Source organism: Carassius gibelio, chromosome A14, assembly GCF_023724105.1.
Source record: "Carassius gibelio isolate Cgi1373 ecotype wild population from Czech Republic chromosome A14, carGib1.2-hapl.c, whole genome shotgun sequence".
Classification (NCBI taxonomy): Eukaryota; Metazoa; Chordata; class Actinopteri; order Cypriniformes; family Cyprinidae; genus Carassius; species Carassius gibelio.
Window position 1 is genome coordinate 19,038,374 of NC_068384.1, and position 19,989 is coordinate 19,058,362.

Genomic DNA, 19,989 nt, shown 5'->3' on the forward strand with positions numbered 1-19,989 from the left:
AGATTTTGTACGCATAATTGTGTCCAAATTTATAGAGCAGTTTGCAGCTCTGAAAGATAATGTGTAACAAAAATGACTTGATATGGAAACTCGCTGCACATTATGCTGACAACTACAGGGTGCCATATTATACATGTAATATTTTTTTACAGCGCGCACCAACACAAACAATTCAAGTGTCGAAAACGACCTTTAAATGCAAACCAGAAAGAAAAAAAAATAACGATTAATATATTTAATGATTTCACAGAATAGACCCTGTCAACATTTTAAGTGAAAATAAAGACAACAAATAGGAGAAACAGTGAAAAATTAAAAAATTGGCTTTAAAATAATATTTTTACCTATAAAAAAATCTCACCTGATCCTCACAATCATCAATGTTCAGTCTCTCCCTTTGCGCATGCGTGAGTGTCTGTGTTCCGCTGCTGTCCAGACTAATGATGCTCTCACTGCAAGGTCTGCCGTATTTCAGATCACTCTTTCTGGAGTCAGTGGTTCTGCAAACCTCATAATTGTACACGTGCTGTAAAGTTCCTGTGCCCCCTACGTCTGCGTAAAGAGGCGGATAATACGGAATAACTGGAAGATTTGCTCCTGATTTGTAAAACATCCGCTCGCGTCTCCATCTGTAGCATTTGACTGACAGTATGGCGATGATAGACACGATAAAGAGAAACGAAACTACAGCCAAGGCCAAGACCAGATAGAAAGTGAGATTGTCGTTGTAGTCCTTGTCGTGCGTGAAGTCGGTGAACTCCGAGAGCACTTCAGGGAAGCTGTCCGCCACCGCCACGTTAACATTGACTGTAGCTGATCGAGAGGGCTGTCCGTTGTCCTCCACTACAACAGTGAGTCTTTGTTTCACAGCATCTTTATCTGTCACTTGGCGAACAGTTCTTATTTCTCCATTCTGTAAGCCCACTTCAAACAGAGCCCTGTCTGTGGCTTTCTGCAGTTTATATGAGAGCCAGGCATTCTGTCCAGAGTCCACATCAACAGCCACCACTTTAGTCACCAGATAACCCACATCTGCCGAACGAGGCACTATTTCAGCCACCACAGAAGCGCCAGACTGGACCGGATACAGAACCTGAGGCGCGTTGTCATTCTGGTCCTGAATCATTATTTTCACGCTCACGTTGCTGCTGAGAGGAGGATTTCCTCCATCCTGCGCTTTTACGCGGAACTGGAAATCTTTGATCTGCTCGTAATCGAAAGATCGTACTGCATGTATGACTCCACTATCAGCACTAACGGACACTAACGAGGAGACCGGCACTCCGTTTACCGACGAGTCCTCCAGTATATAAGACACACGGGCATTCTGGTTGAAATCTGCGTCTCTGGCTCTGACTGTGAATATGGAAAGACCCGGTGTGTTGTTTTCTTGAACAGAGGCCTCATATGAGCTCTTGTCAAAGACAGGCGCGTTATCATTCACATCTGATATCTTTAAGGAGAGAGTGACGCTGTTGGAGAGAGAAGGCACGCCCTCATCCGCGCACGTCACACTGATGTTATACTCAGACTCGCGCTCACGGTCTAAATCATTGTCTGTCACAATACTATAAAATCCATTTGAAGTTGACTTGATTGTAAAAGGGATGTTTTCATTTACACTGCAATGAACCTTTCCGTTACTGTCAGAATCCGGATCGTTAACACTGATCATGGCAATCACAGTACTCTGTGGCGAGTCCTCGGGTATTGCATTCGATTGTGACATAATTGTGATGCTAGGCGTGTTATCATTTATATCAATCACGTCGACCATTAATTTACTAGAATCAGACAGTCCACCATTATCTACTGCTTCTATATCTATTTGGTAATGTTTAGATGTTTCAAAATCAATTTTTCCGACTAACGTCACCAATCCATTTTCATCAATATGAAAAATGTCAGATACACCATCGCTGTTTGCAATTAAATAACTGACTTCTCCATTTGTCCCTTTATCAGAATCAGAAGCGCTAACAGTGATGAGTGATGTGCCACTTTGGGAGTTTTCTGTAATTATCGCTCTATAAATAGGCTTAGTAAAAACTGGAGCATTATCGTTTGCATCAAGCACTGTAATATGAATCTGAACTGTACCTGATTTCGGTGGTTCTCCGCCATCTACTGCGGTTAATATCAAAGACATGTTTTCCTGTTTTTCTCTGTCTAAAGGCTTTTGTAGAATCATTTCAACCTTTTTACTTCCATCACTCTGACCATGGATTTTTAAATCAAAATGATCAGTAGGTTGCAGAAAATAGCTTTGTAGGTCATTTGCGCCAATGTCTGCATCTATCGCTTTCTCCAGCATGAATTTTGAACCAACAACTGCTGATTCGCTGATCTCAAATCGTCTTTCATCTCTTTTAAAAATGGGAGAATTGTCATTTATGTCTGTAATTTCAACAGTTATCCTAAACAGTTCCATAGGATTATCGAGAATAATCTGTAAATGTAGCGCGCAAGGCGTTGTCTGTCCGCACAGCGCCTCTCGGTCTATTCTCTCTTTGATAAGGAGGACTCCTCTTTCTTTATTCAGCTCGATGTATTCAGCGCTGTCTCCTGTGTAAATACGCGCTTTACCAGATTTCAGTCTCTTTAAATCTAAACCTAAATCCTGCGCTATGTTCCCGACTAAAGAGCCTTTCGCCATTTCTTCAGGAATGGAGTAACTGACCTGTCCGAGAGCTGAACTGAGAGAGAGAAACCAAATAAACAGCAGTACTTGCCGCGCCATTGTTCTGTCCGACATTTTGCAGAGGATCATAGAGGGAATATTAAGGCAGTAAACAAATTAATCCAAGAAGCTGGAGGAAATATATGTATAAATCCAAAGTGACAAAAACTAAGAGAGTCTGTAATTCCAGAAGTATACCGAATAGAGTATCTCCGTGATTTGTCTTCCCTCTTCTTCTCAGACTGTGCGCTCAGCTTCTGTCTCTCTCTAATAATATGGAGATGATGGGGGTGGAACTGCAGCAGATCTTCTCTCTAAACTCACATATTGACCAACAGCGGCACTAAGAGTCCAGTCTGATGAACTACAGAAAATGTAAAATTTATAAACTTTAACATTGGCGCCATGTCTGTGAATAACAATTTACTACATAAGTGTAAGTCCAACAAATACCAATCATATTGCAAATATCTACAAAATAATAATTTAAAAAGCTTGTGTAAATAAAGACTTACAAGGCAAAATAAATAAATAAACAAATGAATTTGTGTTTACGCAAAGTTTTGACCAGGCCTTATCAGTATGAACGTTAATCAGCGATACAGGGAAAAATACCTAAAATGCAATTATCCACATAACAGATGATTAAGAATTAAATAGTGCATAGTTTAACTTTTTAACCTGACGACAGAGAAATAAGATGTTGAAAATTTCAAAAAGATGGTCTGCTGCAAAGAGATACACCAAAACAAAAGACGCAAATAACCGTGTGTGAATTTCAGGACCATGGTCAGGGACGTGAAGTGCTGAATAGAATTTCTCACTTAATGACAAAGACAAGTGAAAGTTAGGATAGGAAAAAGGGTTATAATTATAAACAAAGAAGTGCACATACCATATTCGGACAAAGAGGTTAAAGTGGGCAAATAATTACACGTCTACGCATTTACTATTATTGATCAAACTATAGAATATCGATGAGAATAAAACAGGAAAGTATCCACGGCATTCTCTGCTATCTGCTACCCCCCCCAACCCCCCCCCCCCCAAATGATCAGTTGTGAGAAACAACATTTAAATCTAGATATAAATTAGCTCCAAAAAAAAATATTTCTCACCTGATCGTCACAATCGTCAAAGTTCTGTTTTCCTCTCTGCGCATGCGTGAGTGTCTTTGTTCCGCTGCTGTCCAGACTAATGATGCTCTCACTGCAAGGTCTGACGTATTTCAGATCACTCTTTCTGGAGTCAGTGGTTCTGCAAACCTCATAATTGTACACGTGCTGTAAAGTTCCTGTGCCCCCTACGTCTGCGTAAAGAGGCGGATAATACGGAATAACTGGAAGATTCGCTCCTGATTTGTAAAACATCCGCTCGCGTCTCCATCTGTAGCATTTGACTGACAGTATGGCGATGATAGACACGATAAAGAGAAACGAAACTACAGCCAAGGCCAAGACCAGATAGAAAGTCAGATTGTCGTTGTAGTCCTTGTCGTGCGTAAAATCAGTGAACTCCGAGAGCACTTCAGGGAAGCTGTCCGCCACCGCCACGTTAACATTGACTGTAGCTGATCGAGAGGGCTGTCCGTTGTCCTCCACTACAACAGTGAGTCTTTGTTTCACAGCATCTTTATCTGTCACTTGGCGAACAGTTCTTATTTCTCCATTCTGTAAACCCACTTCAAACAGAGCCCTGTCTGTGGCTTTCTGCAGTTTATATGAGAGCCAGGCATTCTGTCCAGAGTCCACATCAACAGCCACCACTTTAGTCACCAGATAACCCACATCTGCCGAACGAGGCACTATTTCAGCCACCACAGAAGCGCTAGACTGCACCGGATACAGAACCTGAGGCGCGTTGTCATTCTGGTCCTGAATCATTATTTTCACGCTCACGTTACTGCTGAGAGGAGGAGAGCCTCCGTCCTGCGCCTTTACGCGGAACTGGAAATCTTTGATCTGCTCGTAATCGAAAGATCGTACTGCATGTATGACTCCACTATCAGCACTAACGGACACTAAAGAGGAGACCGGCACTCCGTTTACCGACGAGTCCTCCAGTATATAAGACACACGGGCATTCTGGTTAAAATCTGCGTCTCTTGCTCTGACTGTGAATATGGAAAGACCCGGTGTGTTGTTTTCTTGAACAGAGGCCTCATATGAGCTCTTGTCAAAGACAGGCGCGTTATCATTCACATCTGAAATCTTTAAGGAGAGAGTGACGCTGCTGGAGAGAGAGGGCACGCCCTCATCCGCGCACGTCACACTGATGTTATACTCAGACTCGCGCTCTCGGTCTAAATCACCATCTGTGACTAAACTGAAGAAATTCGTAGTGGTCGAAGTTAACGTAAAAGGGATTTTATCATTAATGGAACACTGAACCTTTCCATTCTCACCAGAATCTGAGTCTTGGACATTCAGCATAGTCACAACGGTGCCTGATTTTAAATCTTCAGAAAGAGCACTTGGCTTTGACATTATATTAATTATTGGTTTGTTGTCATTTACATCAGTTACATCAACAATGACTTTGCATGTGTCAGAGTGACGCCCGGGGTCTCTTGCCTGAACATCAATTTGAAAATATTTAACTCTTTCATAGTCAGCCTCGCCAGATAACCTTAACACTCCCTCATTTCTGTCTATTTCAAAAAGGTTAATGGTGCTACCTGGGGACTTATGAATAAAATATTCTACTCTGCCATTCTGTCCCTGGTCAGCATCTGATGCTTGAACTGTAGTTAAGATTGTACCCTTTGGAGAGTTTTCTGCAACGGTGGTCTTATAAACAGGTAGAAAGCAAACTGGTGCATTATCATTTGCGTCCTCGACTGTGATTGTAATCGGAATTGTTCCAGACATCTGTGGGTCTCCTCCGTCCACAGCAGTAAGTAAAAGTGAAAAGTGCTCTTGTTTTTCTCGGTCTAAAGGTTTTTGTAAAATCATTTCAACATTTTTTGTACCATCTGGCATATCTTGTGTCTTTAAAACAAAATGGTCGACAGGTTGTAAAGAATAACTCTGTACGCCGTTAAGGCCAACGTCATCATCAACTGCTCTTTCTAAAACAAATTTAGCTCCTGTCAGAGATGATTCACTTATATCAAATTTAATTTCTTTAACTGCAAAAACGGGAGCGTTGTCATTTACGTCTAAAACCTCAACTGTTACGCTATAAAACTCCATAGGATTTTCCAAGGTAATCTGTAAATGTAGCGCGCAAGGCGTTGTCTGTCCGCACAGCGACTCTCGGTCTATTCTCTCTTTGATAAGGAGGACTCCTCTTTCTTTATTCAGCTCGATGTATTCAGCGCTGTCTCCTGTATAAATACGCGCTTTACCCGAATTTAGTCTCTTTAAATCTAAACCCAAATCCTGCGCTATGTTCCCGACTAAAGAGCCTTTCGCCATTTCTTCAGGAATGGAGTAACTGACCTGCCCGAGAGCTGAACTGAGAGAGAAAAACCAAATAAACAGCAGTACTTGCCGCGCCATTGTTCTGTCAGACATTTTGCAGAAGACCACGGAATGAAGATTCAGACAGAAAACAAACAATTCAATCCAAGAAGCTGGATAAAATGATGTATATATCCCAGGTGACAAGAAAAAACACATGTACATGTGATTTCAGAAATAAGTATTATAAATACAGTATCTCCGTTATTTGTCTTCTCTCTTCCTCTCAGACTGTGCGCTCAGCTTCTGTCTCTCTCTAATAATATGGAGATGATGGGGGTGGAACTGCAGCAGATCTGCTCTCTAAACTCACATATTGACCAACAGCGGCACTAAGAGTCCAGTCTGATGAAGTACAGAAAATCTTAAAATAAATCAACATTTATTAGTGCCAGACACTTCTATGAAAAGCAATTTACTGAACAAAGTACTTAAGTATAAAACTAGTAAATGTCCATTATAATACAAACATTTAAGAGATAAAATGATTGTATGAGTTTTGTGTAAATAAGTTTTAAAGAAAAAAAGGGAAACAAATACACTTCTCTTTCCCTCATTGTTTTGATCAAGCCCTATCCACGTGGCCATTGATGAGCAAAACAATGATGAATATCCAAAATACAATTAAACACATACCAAGTATCTGAAAACAAATGAAAGTTTGTATCGTTTGACTGCGAACAGAAGGATAGATGGACAAACTGCAGAAAAAAAAAAACGTTTTATTTTAACTAGTTTTCCTGTTATAAGATGCAACGGAATACATTTTGGGAAATGACCGGTTCACTGCATTTCAGGACCATGGTCAGTGAAGCTTACGTTTAACACTAAATTACAAAGACAAGTATAACAATCGTGCAGAAAAAAAGTTAAGGTTGATTAAAAATTGAAAGGCCACCGCATGTTAAGTCGCTAGTCTATATATCAGTGGTAGTGTCATATTTTCTCGGACCTTAAAAAAATAAAATAAAATAAAATAAAATAAAATAAAAGGATGCACGAATAAAAATAGAGAACAATAATTTTAACAATGCACATGCAAAAAATGTACAAATATAAAAACACTGGCCAAACTATTATATAAAATACACCAATTTTGAAATTGTTAACTTTTTAAAATTACAGAAAAGGTTTATTTCAGAAAACTAATCAGGGACACTGTCAACAGCTAAAGCAAATATGATTAATTATGAGAAACAGCTTTTTTAAATATTAATATAAATTAGCTGTAAAAATATTTCCCACCTGATCGTCACAATCGTCAAAGTTCAGTTGTCCTCTTTGCGCATGCGTGAGTGTCTGTGTCCCGCTCCTGTCCAGACTAATGATGCTCTCACTGCAAGGTCTGCCGTATTTCAGATCACTCTTTCTGGAGTCAGTGGTTCTGCAAACCTCATAATTGTACACGTGCTGTAAAGTTCCTGTGCCCCCTACATCTGCGTAAAGGGGCGGATAATACGGAATAACTGGAAGATTCGCTCCTGATTTGTAAAACATCCGCTCGCGTCTCCATCTGTAGCATTTGACTGACAGTATGGCGATGATAGACACGATAAAGAGAAACGAAACTACAGCCAAGGCCAAGACCAGATAGAAAGTCAGATTGTCGTTGTAGTCCTTGTCGTGCGTGAAGTCAGTGAACTCCGAGAGCACTTCAGGGAAGCTGTCCGCCACCGCCACGTTAACATTGACTGTAGCTGATCGAGAGGGCTGTCCGTTGTCCTCCACTACAACAGTGAGTCTTTGTTTCACTGCATCTTTATCTGTCACTTGGCGTACAGTTCTTACTTCTCCATTCTGTAAACCCACTTCAAACAGAGCCCTGTCTGTGGCTTTCTGCAGTTTATATGAGAGCCAGGCATTCTGTCCAGAGTCCACATCAACAGCCACCACTTTAGTCACCAGATAACCCACATCTGCCGAACGAGGCACTATTTCAGCCACCACAGAAGCGCCAGACTGCACCGGATACAGAACCTGAGGCGCGTTGTCATTCTGGTCCTGAATCATTATTTTCACGCTCACGTTGCTGCTGAGAGGAGGAGAGCCTCCGTCCTGCGCCTTTACGCGGAACTGGAAATCTTTGATCTGCTCGTAATCGAAAGATCGTACTGCATGTATGACTCCACTATCAGCACTAACGGACACTAACGAGGACACCGGCACTCCGTTTACCGACGAGTCCTCCAGTATATAAGACACACGGGCATTCTGGTTAAAATCTGCGTCTCTGGCTCTGACTGTGAATATGGAAAGACCCGGTGTGTTGTTTTCTTGAACAGAGGCCTCATATGAGCTCTTGTCAAAGACAGGCGCGTTATCATTCACATCTGATATCTGTAAGGAGAGAGTGACGCTGCTGGAGAGAGAGGGCACGCCCTCATCCGCGCACGTCACACTGATGTTATACTCAGACTCGCGCTCTCGGTCTAAATCACCATCTGTGACTAAACTGAAGAAATTGGCATTTGTCGACCTTAAGGTGAAAGGGATATTCTCATTAATGGAACACTGAACTTTCCCATTTTCTCCCGAATCAAGATCCTGAACATTTATCATCGTAACCACTGTCTCAGACGCGGAATTTTCAGCTATCACGTTTGTTTTTGACATAATATTGATCACTGGCTTATTATCATTGATGTCAATTACATCAACTATGATTTTACACGAATCAGTAAAGCCTCCATGATCACTAGCTTGAACACGAATCTCGTAATTGCGAGCATTTTCAAAGTCTATTACTCCGACCACAGTAATTTGCCCATTATTTGTATTTATGTCAAATAACTGATCGTCATCATCGTGCATGTTTGCAATTGAATACTCTATTTTACTATTTATACCTTCGTCTGCGTCAGTTGCGCTCACTTGTGACACTACAGTGTCTTTTGGCGCATTCTCTGTTACAGTTGCTTTATAAACTGACTGCAAGAAAACAGGAGCATTGTCGTTTGCGTCTAAAACTGTAACGTGTATTTCTATACTGCCAGACAACTGAGGATCTCCTCCATCAATGGCTGTGAGAACTAATTTTATATCATGCTGTTTTTCACGGTCTAAAGGCTTTTTTAGAACCATTTCGACATTTTTCTCGTCTCCTGGTTGATTTTTAAATTTAAGATTAAAATTATCAGTAGGTTTTAGCGTATAGCTTTGAAGGCCGTTGATTCCCACATCAAGATCTATAGCAGGCTCTAACATAAATTTAGATCCTAAAACAGCTGATTCGCTTATTTTAAAAACAATCATACTCTTTTTAAAACTGGGAGTGTTGTCATTAATATCTGTTATTTCAATTGTAACGCTAAAGAATTCCATTGGGTTTTCAAGAATAATCTGTAAATGTAGCGCGCAAGGCGTTGTCTGTCCGCACAGCGCCTCTCGGTCTATTCTCTCTTTGATAAGGAGGACTCCTCTTTCTTTATTCAGCTCGATGTATTCAGCGCTGTCTCCTGTATAAATACGCGCTTTACCTGATTGTAGTCTCTTTAAATCTAAACCCAAATCCTGCGCAATGTTCCCGACTAAAGAGCCTTTCGCCATTTCTTCAGGAATGGAGTAACTGACCTGCCCGAGAGCTGAACTGAGAGAGAAAAACCAAATAAACAGCAGTACTTGCCGCGCCATTGTTCTGTCCGACATTTTGCAGAAGACCACGGATTGAAGATTCAAGCAGAAAACAAATAATTCAGTCCAAGAAGCTGGATGAAATCATGTATAAATCCAAAGTGACGACAACTAACAAAAAAGCCTGTATGTCAAAGAAAAGGATACTTAATACAGTATCTCCGTTATTTGTCTTCTCTCTTCTTCTCAGACTGTGCGCTCAGCTTCTGTCTCTCTCTAATAATATGGAGATGATGGGGGTGGAACTGCAGCAGATCTGCTCTCTAAACTCACATATTGACCAACAGCGGCACTATGAGTCCAGTCTGATGAACTACAGAAAATGTAAAATTAATCAACCTTTATCTGTGTCAGACACATCAAAGAAAAGCAATTTACTCAACAGAGTACTTAAGTATTAAGCTAGCAAATGTTCATTATAATACAGACATGTAAGAGATACAATGGGTGTATGAGTTTGCGTAAATTAGATTTAAAGAAAAAAAAAACTGAAACAAATAAATTTCTCGCTCCTGCAGTGTTTTGATTAAGCCCTATCCGCGTGTTCATAGATCAGACAGAAATATCCAAAATACATTTAAAGACATACCAAGTATCTGAAAACGAATGAAAGTTTGTATCGTTTAACTATGAACAGAAGGATAGATAGAGAACCTGCAGAAAAAAATAAATAAATAAAAAGACGGTCCGCTGTAAAGAGATGCATCGGGAAACTAAGGGGAAAATGACCGTCTGCTGCATTTCAGGACCATGGTCAGGGAAAATGCACTCGTTTGTGAAATCGCCAGCATTATTTTTGCATATATATATATATATATATGCAAAAATAAATAAATAAAAAAAACTTCAACTTCACGCATTACAAAAAGAGGTACAAATAAAAATAGAGAATAATAATTTGAGTAATAGAAATATATAATTATAAAAACTGGCCAAAATATAATATAAGATCAAAATACACCATATTTAATTGTCAACTCCTTTAATTGTCCACAGCTAAAGCAAAATTATCCGCTTTGAGAAACATCGTTTTAAAATATAAATATAAATATAAATTATCTGTAAAAATATTTCTCACCTGATCGCCACAATCGTCAAAGTTCATTCTCTCCCTTTGCGCATGCGTGAGTGTCTGTGTTCCGCTGCTGTCCAGACTAATGATGCTCTCACTGCAAGGTCTGCCGTATTTCAGATCACTCTTTCTGGAGTCAGTGGTTCTGCAAACCTCATAATTGTACACGTGCTGTAAAGTTCCTGTGCCCCCTACGTCTGCGTAAAGAGGCGGATAATACGGAATAACTGGAAGATTCGCTCCTGATTTGTAAAACATCCGCTCGCGTCTCCATCTGTAGCATTTGACTGACAGTATGGCGATGATAGACACGATAAAGAGAAATGAAACTACAGCCAAGGCCAAGACCAGATAGAAAGTCAGATTTTCGTTGTAGTCCTTGTCGTGCGTGAAGTCAGTGAACTCCGAGAGCACTTCAGGGAAGCTGTCCGCCACCGCCACGTTAACATTGACTGTAGCTGATCGAGAGGGCTGTCCGTTGTCCTCCACTACAACAGTGAGTCTTTGTTTCACAGCATCTTTATCTGTCACTTGGCGAACAGTTCTTATTTCTCCATTCTGTAAGCCCACTTCAAACAGAGCCCTGTCTGTGGCTTTCTGCAGTTTATATGAGAGCCAGGCATTCTGTCCAGAGTCCACATCAACAGCCACCACTTTAGTCACCAGATAACCCACATCTGCCGAACGAGGCACTATTTCAGCCACCACAGAAGCGCCAGACTGGACCGGATACAGAACCTGAGGCGCGTTGTCATTCTGGTCCTGAATCATTATTTTCACGCTCACGTTGCTGCTGAGAGGAGGAGAGCCTCCGTCTTGCGCTTTTACGCGGAACTGGAAATCTTTGATCTGCTCGTAATCGAAAGATCGTACTGCATGTATGACTCCACTATCAGCACTAACGGACACTAAAGAGGAGACCGGCACTCCGTTTACCGACGAGTCCTCCAGTATATAAGACACACGGGCATTCTGGTTAAAATCTGCGTCTCTGGCTCTGACTGTGAATATGGAAAGACCCGGTGTGTTGTTTTCTTGAACAGAGGCCTCATACGAGCTCTTGTCAAAGACAGGCGCGTTATCATTCACATCTGATATCTTTAAGGAGAGAGTGACGCTGCTGGAGAGAGAGGGCACGCCCTCATCCGCGCACGTCACACTGATGTTATACTCAGACTCGCGCTCTCGGTCTAAATCACCATCTGTGATTAAACTGAAGAAATTGGCATTTGTCGACTTCAAGGTAAAAGGAATGTTCTCATTAACTGAACAATCAATTTTACCGTTTTCTCCTGCATCTGGGTCTTGCGCGTTTATCACAGTTACAACAGTTCCAGAAGTAGAGTTTTCTGATATTGTCGTTAATTTAGACATTATGTTGATCTGTGGTTTATTGTCATTTATATCAATCACATCCACATCGATTTTACAAGAATCAGTCAGACCCCCATCGTCGCTCGCCTGTACATGAATTTGATAGTGGCCAGCTTTTTCGTAATCTATATTCCCTGCTACTCTCACCTCACCATTTGTTTCGTTAATTTCAAACAACTCCGGAACATGGTCTAGGGTATTTGTAATAGCATATGTGATTTTGCCGTAAGAACCCTCATCCAAATCAGAAGCGCTCACCTTCGTCACAACTGTGCCTTTTAGAGCACTCTCAGTGACACTCGCTTTATATATTTCCTGCGTAAAAACAGGCGCGTTGTCATTAGCATCTAAAACAGTAATATGTATCTGCGCAGTACCAGACAACTGTGGATCCCCTCCATCTATCGCTGTCAGAACCAGAGACAAATGCTCTTGCTTTTCACGATCGAGAGGTTTTTGAAGAACCATTTTTACTAGCTTACTACCGTCAGTTTGACTCTGTAATTTTAATGAAAAATTATCAGTGGGCTTTAATATATAATTCTGAAGGCCGTTTATTTCGACGTCTAAATCCATCGCTCTCTCTAAAACAAAAACTGCCCCAGTCGCAGCTGACTCACTAATTCTGAATCTCATCTCAGTTCGTTTAAAAGAGGGCGAATGGTCATTTACATCTGTAACTTCGACAGTAATGGAATAAAACTCTATTGGATTGTCTAAAATAATCTGAAAATGTAGCGCGCAAGGCGTTGTCTGTCCGCACAGCGCCTCTCGGTCTATTCTCTCTTTGATAAGGAGGACTCCTCTTTCTTTATTCAGCTCGATGTATTCAGCACTGTCTCCTGTATAAATACGCGCTTTACCTGATTGTAGTCTCTTTAAATCTATACCCAAATCCTGCGCTATGTTCCCGACTAAAGAGCCTTTCGCCATTTCCTCAGGAATGGAGTAACTGACCTGTCCGAGAGCTGAACTGAGAGAGAAAAACCAAATAAACAGCAGTACTTGCCGCGCCATTGTTCTGTCCGACATTTTGCGGAGGTCCGTGGACGGAAAATTAAGGCAGCCAGCAAATAAATCAGTCTTAGAAAACAGATGAAATTATTTATATTTCCAAAGTGAAGAAAGAAAAATTCTGCAGTATCAGAAAAATGGATTATAAATATAGTATCTTCTTGATTTTGTCTTCTCTCTCCTCCTCAGACTCTGCTCTCAGCTTCAGTGTCTATAATAATATGGAGATGATGGGGGTGGAACTGCAGCAGATCTGCTCATTAAACTCACATATTGACCAACAGCGGCACTACGAGTCCAGTTTGATGAACTACAGAAAATGAAAAAATAATAAAACTGTATCTCATTGTCAGAAATGTCCAAGAAAAACGAATTAATAAAAGTCCCGAAGTGTATATATCTGTATGAAATAAAACAGTTTTTATGAACTTGTGTAAATAAAGTTTTGACTTTATATATACATATATATATATATATATATATATATATATATATATATATATATATATATATATATATATTTTGTCCGCAAATTTTTGTTTAGGCCTCACAAGTATGCACATCATTACGCGATAAAGGGATAAGTACCTAAAAAACAATTATGAACCGGTGGATAAACCCAATAAAATTTTGAAAAATCTTACCGAGAGCATTTCAGGACCATGGCCAGGGACGCAAGATGCTAAATAGTTTCTCACTTTCTGACGAAAAATAAACAAATAAATAATAATATTAAACAAATAAATAAATAAAAATAAAAAGTGAAAAACCATTCAGAGAAAAGGGATGTAACTACAAATTAAGAACTGCACATAAGCTAGCGAGATAATGTAGTTAAAGTGGACAAAGTATTACTCGGCTATAGTGCCATAGTATTTCAGAATATTACCAAATTACAGCAAACGGATGAAAATACAACAGCAATGAATTCGTGTCATTTTCTGTTCTGATAAAAATAACGTAATACACTTCTAAGTATTGCAGAGACAATTTATTTAGCAGAGATATAAATTAGCTGTAAAAATATTTCTCACCTGATCGTCACAGTCATCAAAGTTCAGTCTCTCCCTTTGCGCATGCGTGAGTGTCTGTGTTCCGCTGCTGTCCAGACTAATGATGCTCTCACTGCAAGGTCTGCCGTATTTCAGATCACTCTTTCTGGAGTCAGTGGTTCTGCAAACCTCATAATTGTACACGTGCTGTAAAGTTCCTGTGCCCCCTACGTCTGCGTAAAGAGGCGGATAATACGGAATAACTGGAAGATTCGCTCCTGATTTGTAAAACATCCGCTCGCGTCTCCATCTGTAGCATTTGACTGACAGTATGGCGATGATAGACACGATAAAGAGAAACGAAACTACAGCCAAGGCCAAGACCAGATAGAAAGTCAGGTTGTCGTTGTAGTCCTTGTCGTGCGTGAAGTCAGTGAACTCCGAGAGCACTTCAGGGAAGCTGTCCGCCACCGCCACGTTAACATTGACTGTAGCTGATCGAGAGGGCTGTCCGTTGTCCTCCACTACAACAGTGAGTCTTTGTTTCACAGCATCTTTATCTGTCACTTGGCGTACAGTTCTTATTTCTCCATTCTGTAAGCCCACTTCAAACAGAGCCCTGTCTGTGGCTTTCTGCAGTTTATATGAGAGCCAGGCATTCTGTCCAGAGTCCACATCAACAGCCACCACTTTAGTCACCAGATAACCCACATCTGCCGAACGAGGCACTATTTCAGCCACCACAGAAGCGCCAGACTGGACCGGATACAGAACCTGAGGCGCGTTGTCATTCTGGTCCTGAATCATTATTTTCACGCTCACGTTGCTGCTGAGAGGAGGAGAGCCTCCGTCCTGCGCCTTTACGCGGAACTGGAAATCTTTGATCTGCTCGTAATCGAAAGATCGTACTGCATGTATGACTCCACTATCAGCACTAACGGACACTAACGAGGACACCGGCACTCCGTTTACCAACGAGTCCTCCAGTATATAAGACACACGGGCATTCTGGTTAAAATCTGCGTCTCTGGCTCTGACTGTGAATATGGAAAGACCCGGTGTGTTGTTTTCTTGAACAGAGGACTCATATGAGCTCTTGTCAAAGACAGGCGCGTTATCATTCACATCTGAAATCTTTAAGGAGAGAGTGACGCTGCTGGAGAGAGAAGGCACGCCCTCATCCGCGCACGTCACACTGATGTTATACTCAGACACGCGCTCTCTGTCTAAATCACCATCTGTGACTAAATTGAAGAAATTGGCATTTGTCGACCTCAACGTGAAAGGGATATTCTCATTAATAGAACAATGAACTTTCCCATTTTCTCCCGAGTCAAGATCCTGAACATTTATCATCGTAACCACCGTCTCAGACGCGGAATTTTCTGCTATCACGTTTGTTTTAGACATAATATTTATCACTGGCTTATTATCATTGATGTCAATTACATCAACTATGATTTTACAAGAATCAGTAAAGCCTCCATGATCACTAGCTTGAACGCGAATCTCAAAGTGCAGATCTTGTTCATAATCAACCAAACCGATCAATCTTACTTTGCCATCAGTCTCGTTAATTTCAAATATGTCTCGTACTTTATCTAACGTGTTTGTTATTGAATATATTATTTCACCATTTACTCCTTGATCTGGATCCGACGCTGTAACTGTCGTCACAACTGTTTCTTTTGGTGAATTCTCAGTTACAGCTGTTTTATAAACTGACTGTGTGAAAACTGGAGTGTTATCGTTCGCATCTAAAACAATAATATTTATTTGAATATTTCCAGACATTTGAGGATCGCCTCCGTCAATGGCTGTTAATGTTAAAAACATGTGCTCCTGCTTCTCACGATCTAGAGGCTTTTGTAAAATCATTTCAACATTTTGTCCTCCCGCTGGCTGGCTCTTGAATTTCAAGGCAAAATTATCTGTCGGTTTTAATATATATGTCTGCAGACTATTCATTCCAACGTCAAGATCTCTAGCAGGTTCTATTGTAAATTTGGTACCAATGGACGCAGATTCGCTAATTCTGAATATAATTTGGCTTTTTTCAAAAAATGGTGTGTGATCATTTATATCAAGCACCTCAACATTAACACTGTAAAACTCCATCGGGCTTTCGAGAATAATCTGGAAATGCAGCGCGCAAGGCGTTTTCTGTCCGCACAGCGCCTCTCGGTCTATTCTCTCTTTGATAAGGAGGACTCCTCTTTCTTTATTCAGCTCGATGTATTCAGCGCTGTCTCCTGTATAAATACGAGCTTTACCCGATTTTAATCTCTTTACATCTAAACCCAAATCCTGCGCTATGTTTCCGACTAAAGAGCCTTTCGCCATTTCCTCAGGAATGGAGTAACTGACCTGCCCGAGAGCTGAACTGAGAGAGAGAAACCAAATAAACAGCAGTACTTGCCGCGCCATTGTTCGGTCCGACATTTTGCAGAAGACCACAGAGGGAAGATTCAAGCAGAAAACAAATAAATCACTCCAAAAAGCTGGAGGAAATCATGTACATATCCAAAGTGACGAGAACTAACAAACGTGTTTGTAATTCCAGAAAAAGGTTTAAAAATACATTATCTCCGTGATTTGTCTTCTCTCTTCTTCTCAGACTGTGCGCTCAGCTTCTGTCTCTCTCTAATAATATGGAGATGATGGGGGTGGAACTGCAGCATATTTGCTCTCTAAACTCACATATTGACCAACAGCGGCACTATGAGTCCAGTCTGATGAACTACTGAAATTACCAGATAGACACATTTTTTCCTACGCTATGAGATGTGTTTTAGAATTATGTCCCCCTGTAAAAATTATTAGAATACAGCTGTCGCGATTGCCAATCAGCATACAACTCTACAAAAAAAAAAAAAATGAGTTATGATTGCATGATTTCCTTTAATCAAATTGTAAAAGTAACAACAATACTACTACTACTACTAATAATAATAATAAAGGACTATATATTGAATTAGCACAAACATAGGTGTGCGCTTAACGGAATAATAAAGAGAAATGTGAAATATATGAATATGAACGAAAAAATAGTTTTAAATTCTGAACAAATTGAGAGACTGAAAGGACGCAGAAGTTCTGGAAGATGTGCTCTAACGAACGGATGCAAGGGAGAAATAAAGTAGGCAGAAGAACCCAAGACTGACCGTTTCAGCACCACGGCCAGCTACCATGACTGAATAGAGTTCTGCTGGTCTTCACAAGTATATATAAAAGAAAACAGTTAAAAAAAACGTATTGTGGATTTAAAAACTTTTAAATATGGATAAGGTAGATATAACCACTTCACGTTAAAGCAGATACGCCTGAAATAATAATCTTTCTAAAGAATGGAAATGGTTTTAAAGCAACAACACGAGATTCTTCAGATTACTTAAAACTGATAAAATAATTTTGAATCATATAAATATTGTAATTACACCTCACGTTGAAATTATTTAGAATCAAAACAAAATCACAACTATTACTTGATAAAACATATGTTGTATATATTAAAGAAAGTTACTGAAAACACAAATAATTTGGGCAAAAGACATTAAGAATGTTGACGTATGCATACATGACCAGAACAAACTCCCTAAACTGGAAATTGAACAAATCTTGCATTAAGCACGACAGGGAAACCAAGGTAACAAAATAAATGCAAAATAAGCAGAAAACCCACATATGAGTTGTACAATTAACACTAGAAAATAAATAGGAGGGACATACTTCAAACTACAGCTACGATGCCACCATAAAAGCAACAGCCTTGCTTACTTGCAATTATATGTAAAATTGTAATTGTCTTACAAGCTGCTACAAAAACTGAAAATAAAAATTCTCACCTGATCACAAAATTCTTCACTGATCAGTTTTCCTCTCTGCGCATGCGTGAGTGTCTGTGTCCCGCTGCTGTCCAGACTAATGATGCTCTCACTGCAAGGTCTGCCGTATTTCAGATCACTCTTTCTGGAGTCAGTGGTTCTGCAAACCTCATAATTGTACACGTGCTGTAAAGTTCCTGTGCCCCCGACGTCTGCGTAAAGAGGCGGATAATACGGAATAACTGGAAGATTCGCTCCAGATTTGTAAAACATCCGCTCGCGTCTCCATCTGTAGCATTTGACTGACAGTATGGCGATGATAGACACGATAAAGAGAAACGAAACTACAGCCAAGGCCAAGACCAGATAGAAAGTCAGGTTTTCGTTGTAGTCCTTGTCGTGCGTAAAGTCAGTGAACTCCGAGAGCACTTCAGGGAAGCTGTCCGCCACCGCCACGTTAACATTGACTGTAGCTGATCGAGAGGGCTGTCCGTTGTCCTCCACTACAACAGTGAGTCTTTGTTTCACAGCATCTTTATCTGTCACTTGGCGAACAGTTCTTATTTCTCCATTCTGTAAGCCCACTTCAAACAGCGCCCTGTCTGTGGCTTTCTGCAGTTTATATGAGAGCCAGGCATTCTGTCCAGAGTCCACATCAACAGCCACCACTTTAGTCACCAGATAACCCACATCTGCCGAACGAGGCACTATTTCAGCCACCACAGAAGCGCCAGACTGCACCGGATACAGAACCTGAGGCGCGTTGTCATTCTGGTCCTGAATCATTATTTTCACGCTCACGTTGCTGCTGAGAGGAGGGGAGCCTCCGTCTTGCGCTTTTACGCGGAACTGGAAATCTTTGATCTGCTCGTAATCGAAAGATCGTACTGCATGTATGACTCCACTATCAGCACTAACGGACACTAAAGAGGACACCGGCACTCCGTTTACCAACGAGTCCTCCAGTATATAAGACACACGGGCATTCTGGTTAAAATCTATGTCACTGGCTCTGACTGTGAATATGGAAAGACCCGGTGTGTTGTTTTCTTGAACAGAGGCCTCATATGAGCTCTTATCAAAGACAGGCGCGTTATCATTCACATCTGATATCTTTAAGGAGAGAGTGACGCTGCTGGAGAGAGAGGGCACGCCCTCATCCGCGCACGTCACGCTGATGTTATACTCAGACTCGCGCTCTCGGTCTAAATCACCATCTGTGACTAAACTGAAGAAATTGGCATTTGCGGACTTCAAAGTAAATGGAATGTTCTCATTAACTGAACACTGAACTTTCCCATTTTCTCCCGAATCAAGATCCTGAACATTTATCATCGTAACCACTGTCTCAGACGCTGAATTTTCAGCTATCACGTTTGTTTTGGACATAATATTGATCACTGGTTTATTATCATTGATGTCAATTACATCAACTATGATTTTACAAGAATCAGTCAGACCACCATGATCACTAGCTTGAACATTTATCTCGTAATTGCGAGCTTTTTCAAAGTCTATTATTCCGACCACTGTAACTTTGCCTTTATGTTCGTCTATTTCAAATAACTGCCGAGCATCATCTTGCATGTTTGCAATTGAATACTCTATTTTACTATTTATACCCTCATCTGCGTCAGTTGCGCTCACTTGTGACACTACAGTGTCTTTTGGCGCATTCTCTGTTACAGTTGCTTTATAAACTGACTGCAAGAAAACAGGAGCATTGTCGTTTGCGTCTAAAACTGTAACGTGTATCTCTATACTGCCAGACAACTGAGGATCTCCTCCATCAATGGCTGTGAGCACTAATTTTATATCATGCTGTTTTTCACGGTCTAAAGGCTTTTTTAGAACCATTTCGACATTTTTACCGTCTCCTGTTTGACTTTTAAATTTAAGATCAAAATTATCAGTAGGTTTTAGCGTATAGCTTTGAAGG

The 19,989-nt window shown here is 40.6% G+C and overlaps 1 protein-coding gene and 6 pseudogenes across 7 annotated transcripts in view; all 7 read right to left on the reverse strand.

Annotated features, from left to right (window-relative positions):
* The window catches only part of LOC128027743 (protocadherin gamma-A11-like), a 90,131-nt gene that overhangs the window by 52,207 nt on the left and 17,935 nt on the right, over positions 1-19,989 (reverse strand). The window contains exon 2 of one of the 7 annotated variants that reach the window (XM_052615568.1): positions 7,390-7,536. The exons of 5 other annotated variants lie outside the window; for them this stretch is intronic. In XM_052615568.1, the coding sequence (XP_052471528.1) occupies positions 7,390-7,536 (147 nt within the window). Of the gene's footprint in view, positions 1-7,389; positions 7,537-18,071; positions 18,219-19,989 lie in introns of all 7 variants that reach the window. One more of the 7 variants, XM_052615572.1, reaches the window with a different exon arrangement.
* LOC128027752 (protocadherin gamma-A11-like) overlaps positions 1-19,989 on the reverse strand; it is a 48,328-nt pseudogene that overhangs the window by 20,026 nt on the left and 8,313 nt on the right.
* On the reverse strand, positions 373-3,628 carry LOC128027747 (protocadherin gamma-A1-like; annotated as a pseudogene).
* LOC128027744 (protocadherin gamma-A2-like) lies at positions 3,807-6,533 on the reverse strand (annotated as a pseudogene).
* On the reverse strand, positions 7,519-9,968 carry LOC128027750 (protocadherin gamma-A11-like; annotated as a pseudogene).
* Positions 10,859-13,431, reverse strand: LOC128027748 (protocadherin gamma-A5-like; annotated as a pseudogene).
* Positions 14,290-16,943, reverse strand: LOC128027749 (protocadherin gamma-A11-like; annotated as a pseudogene).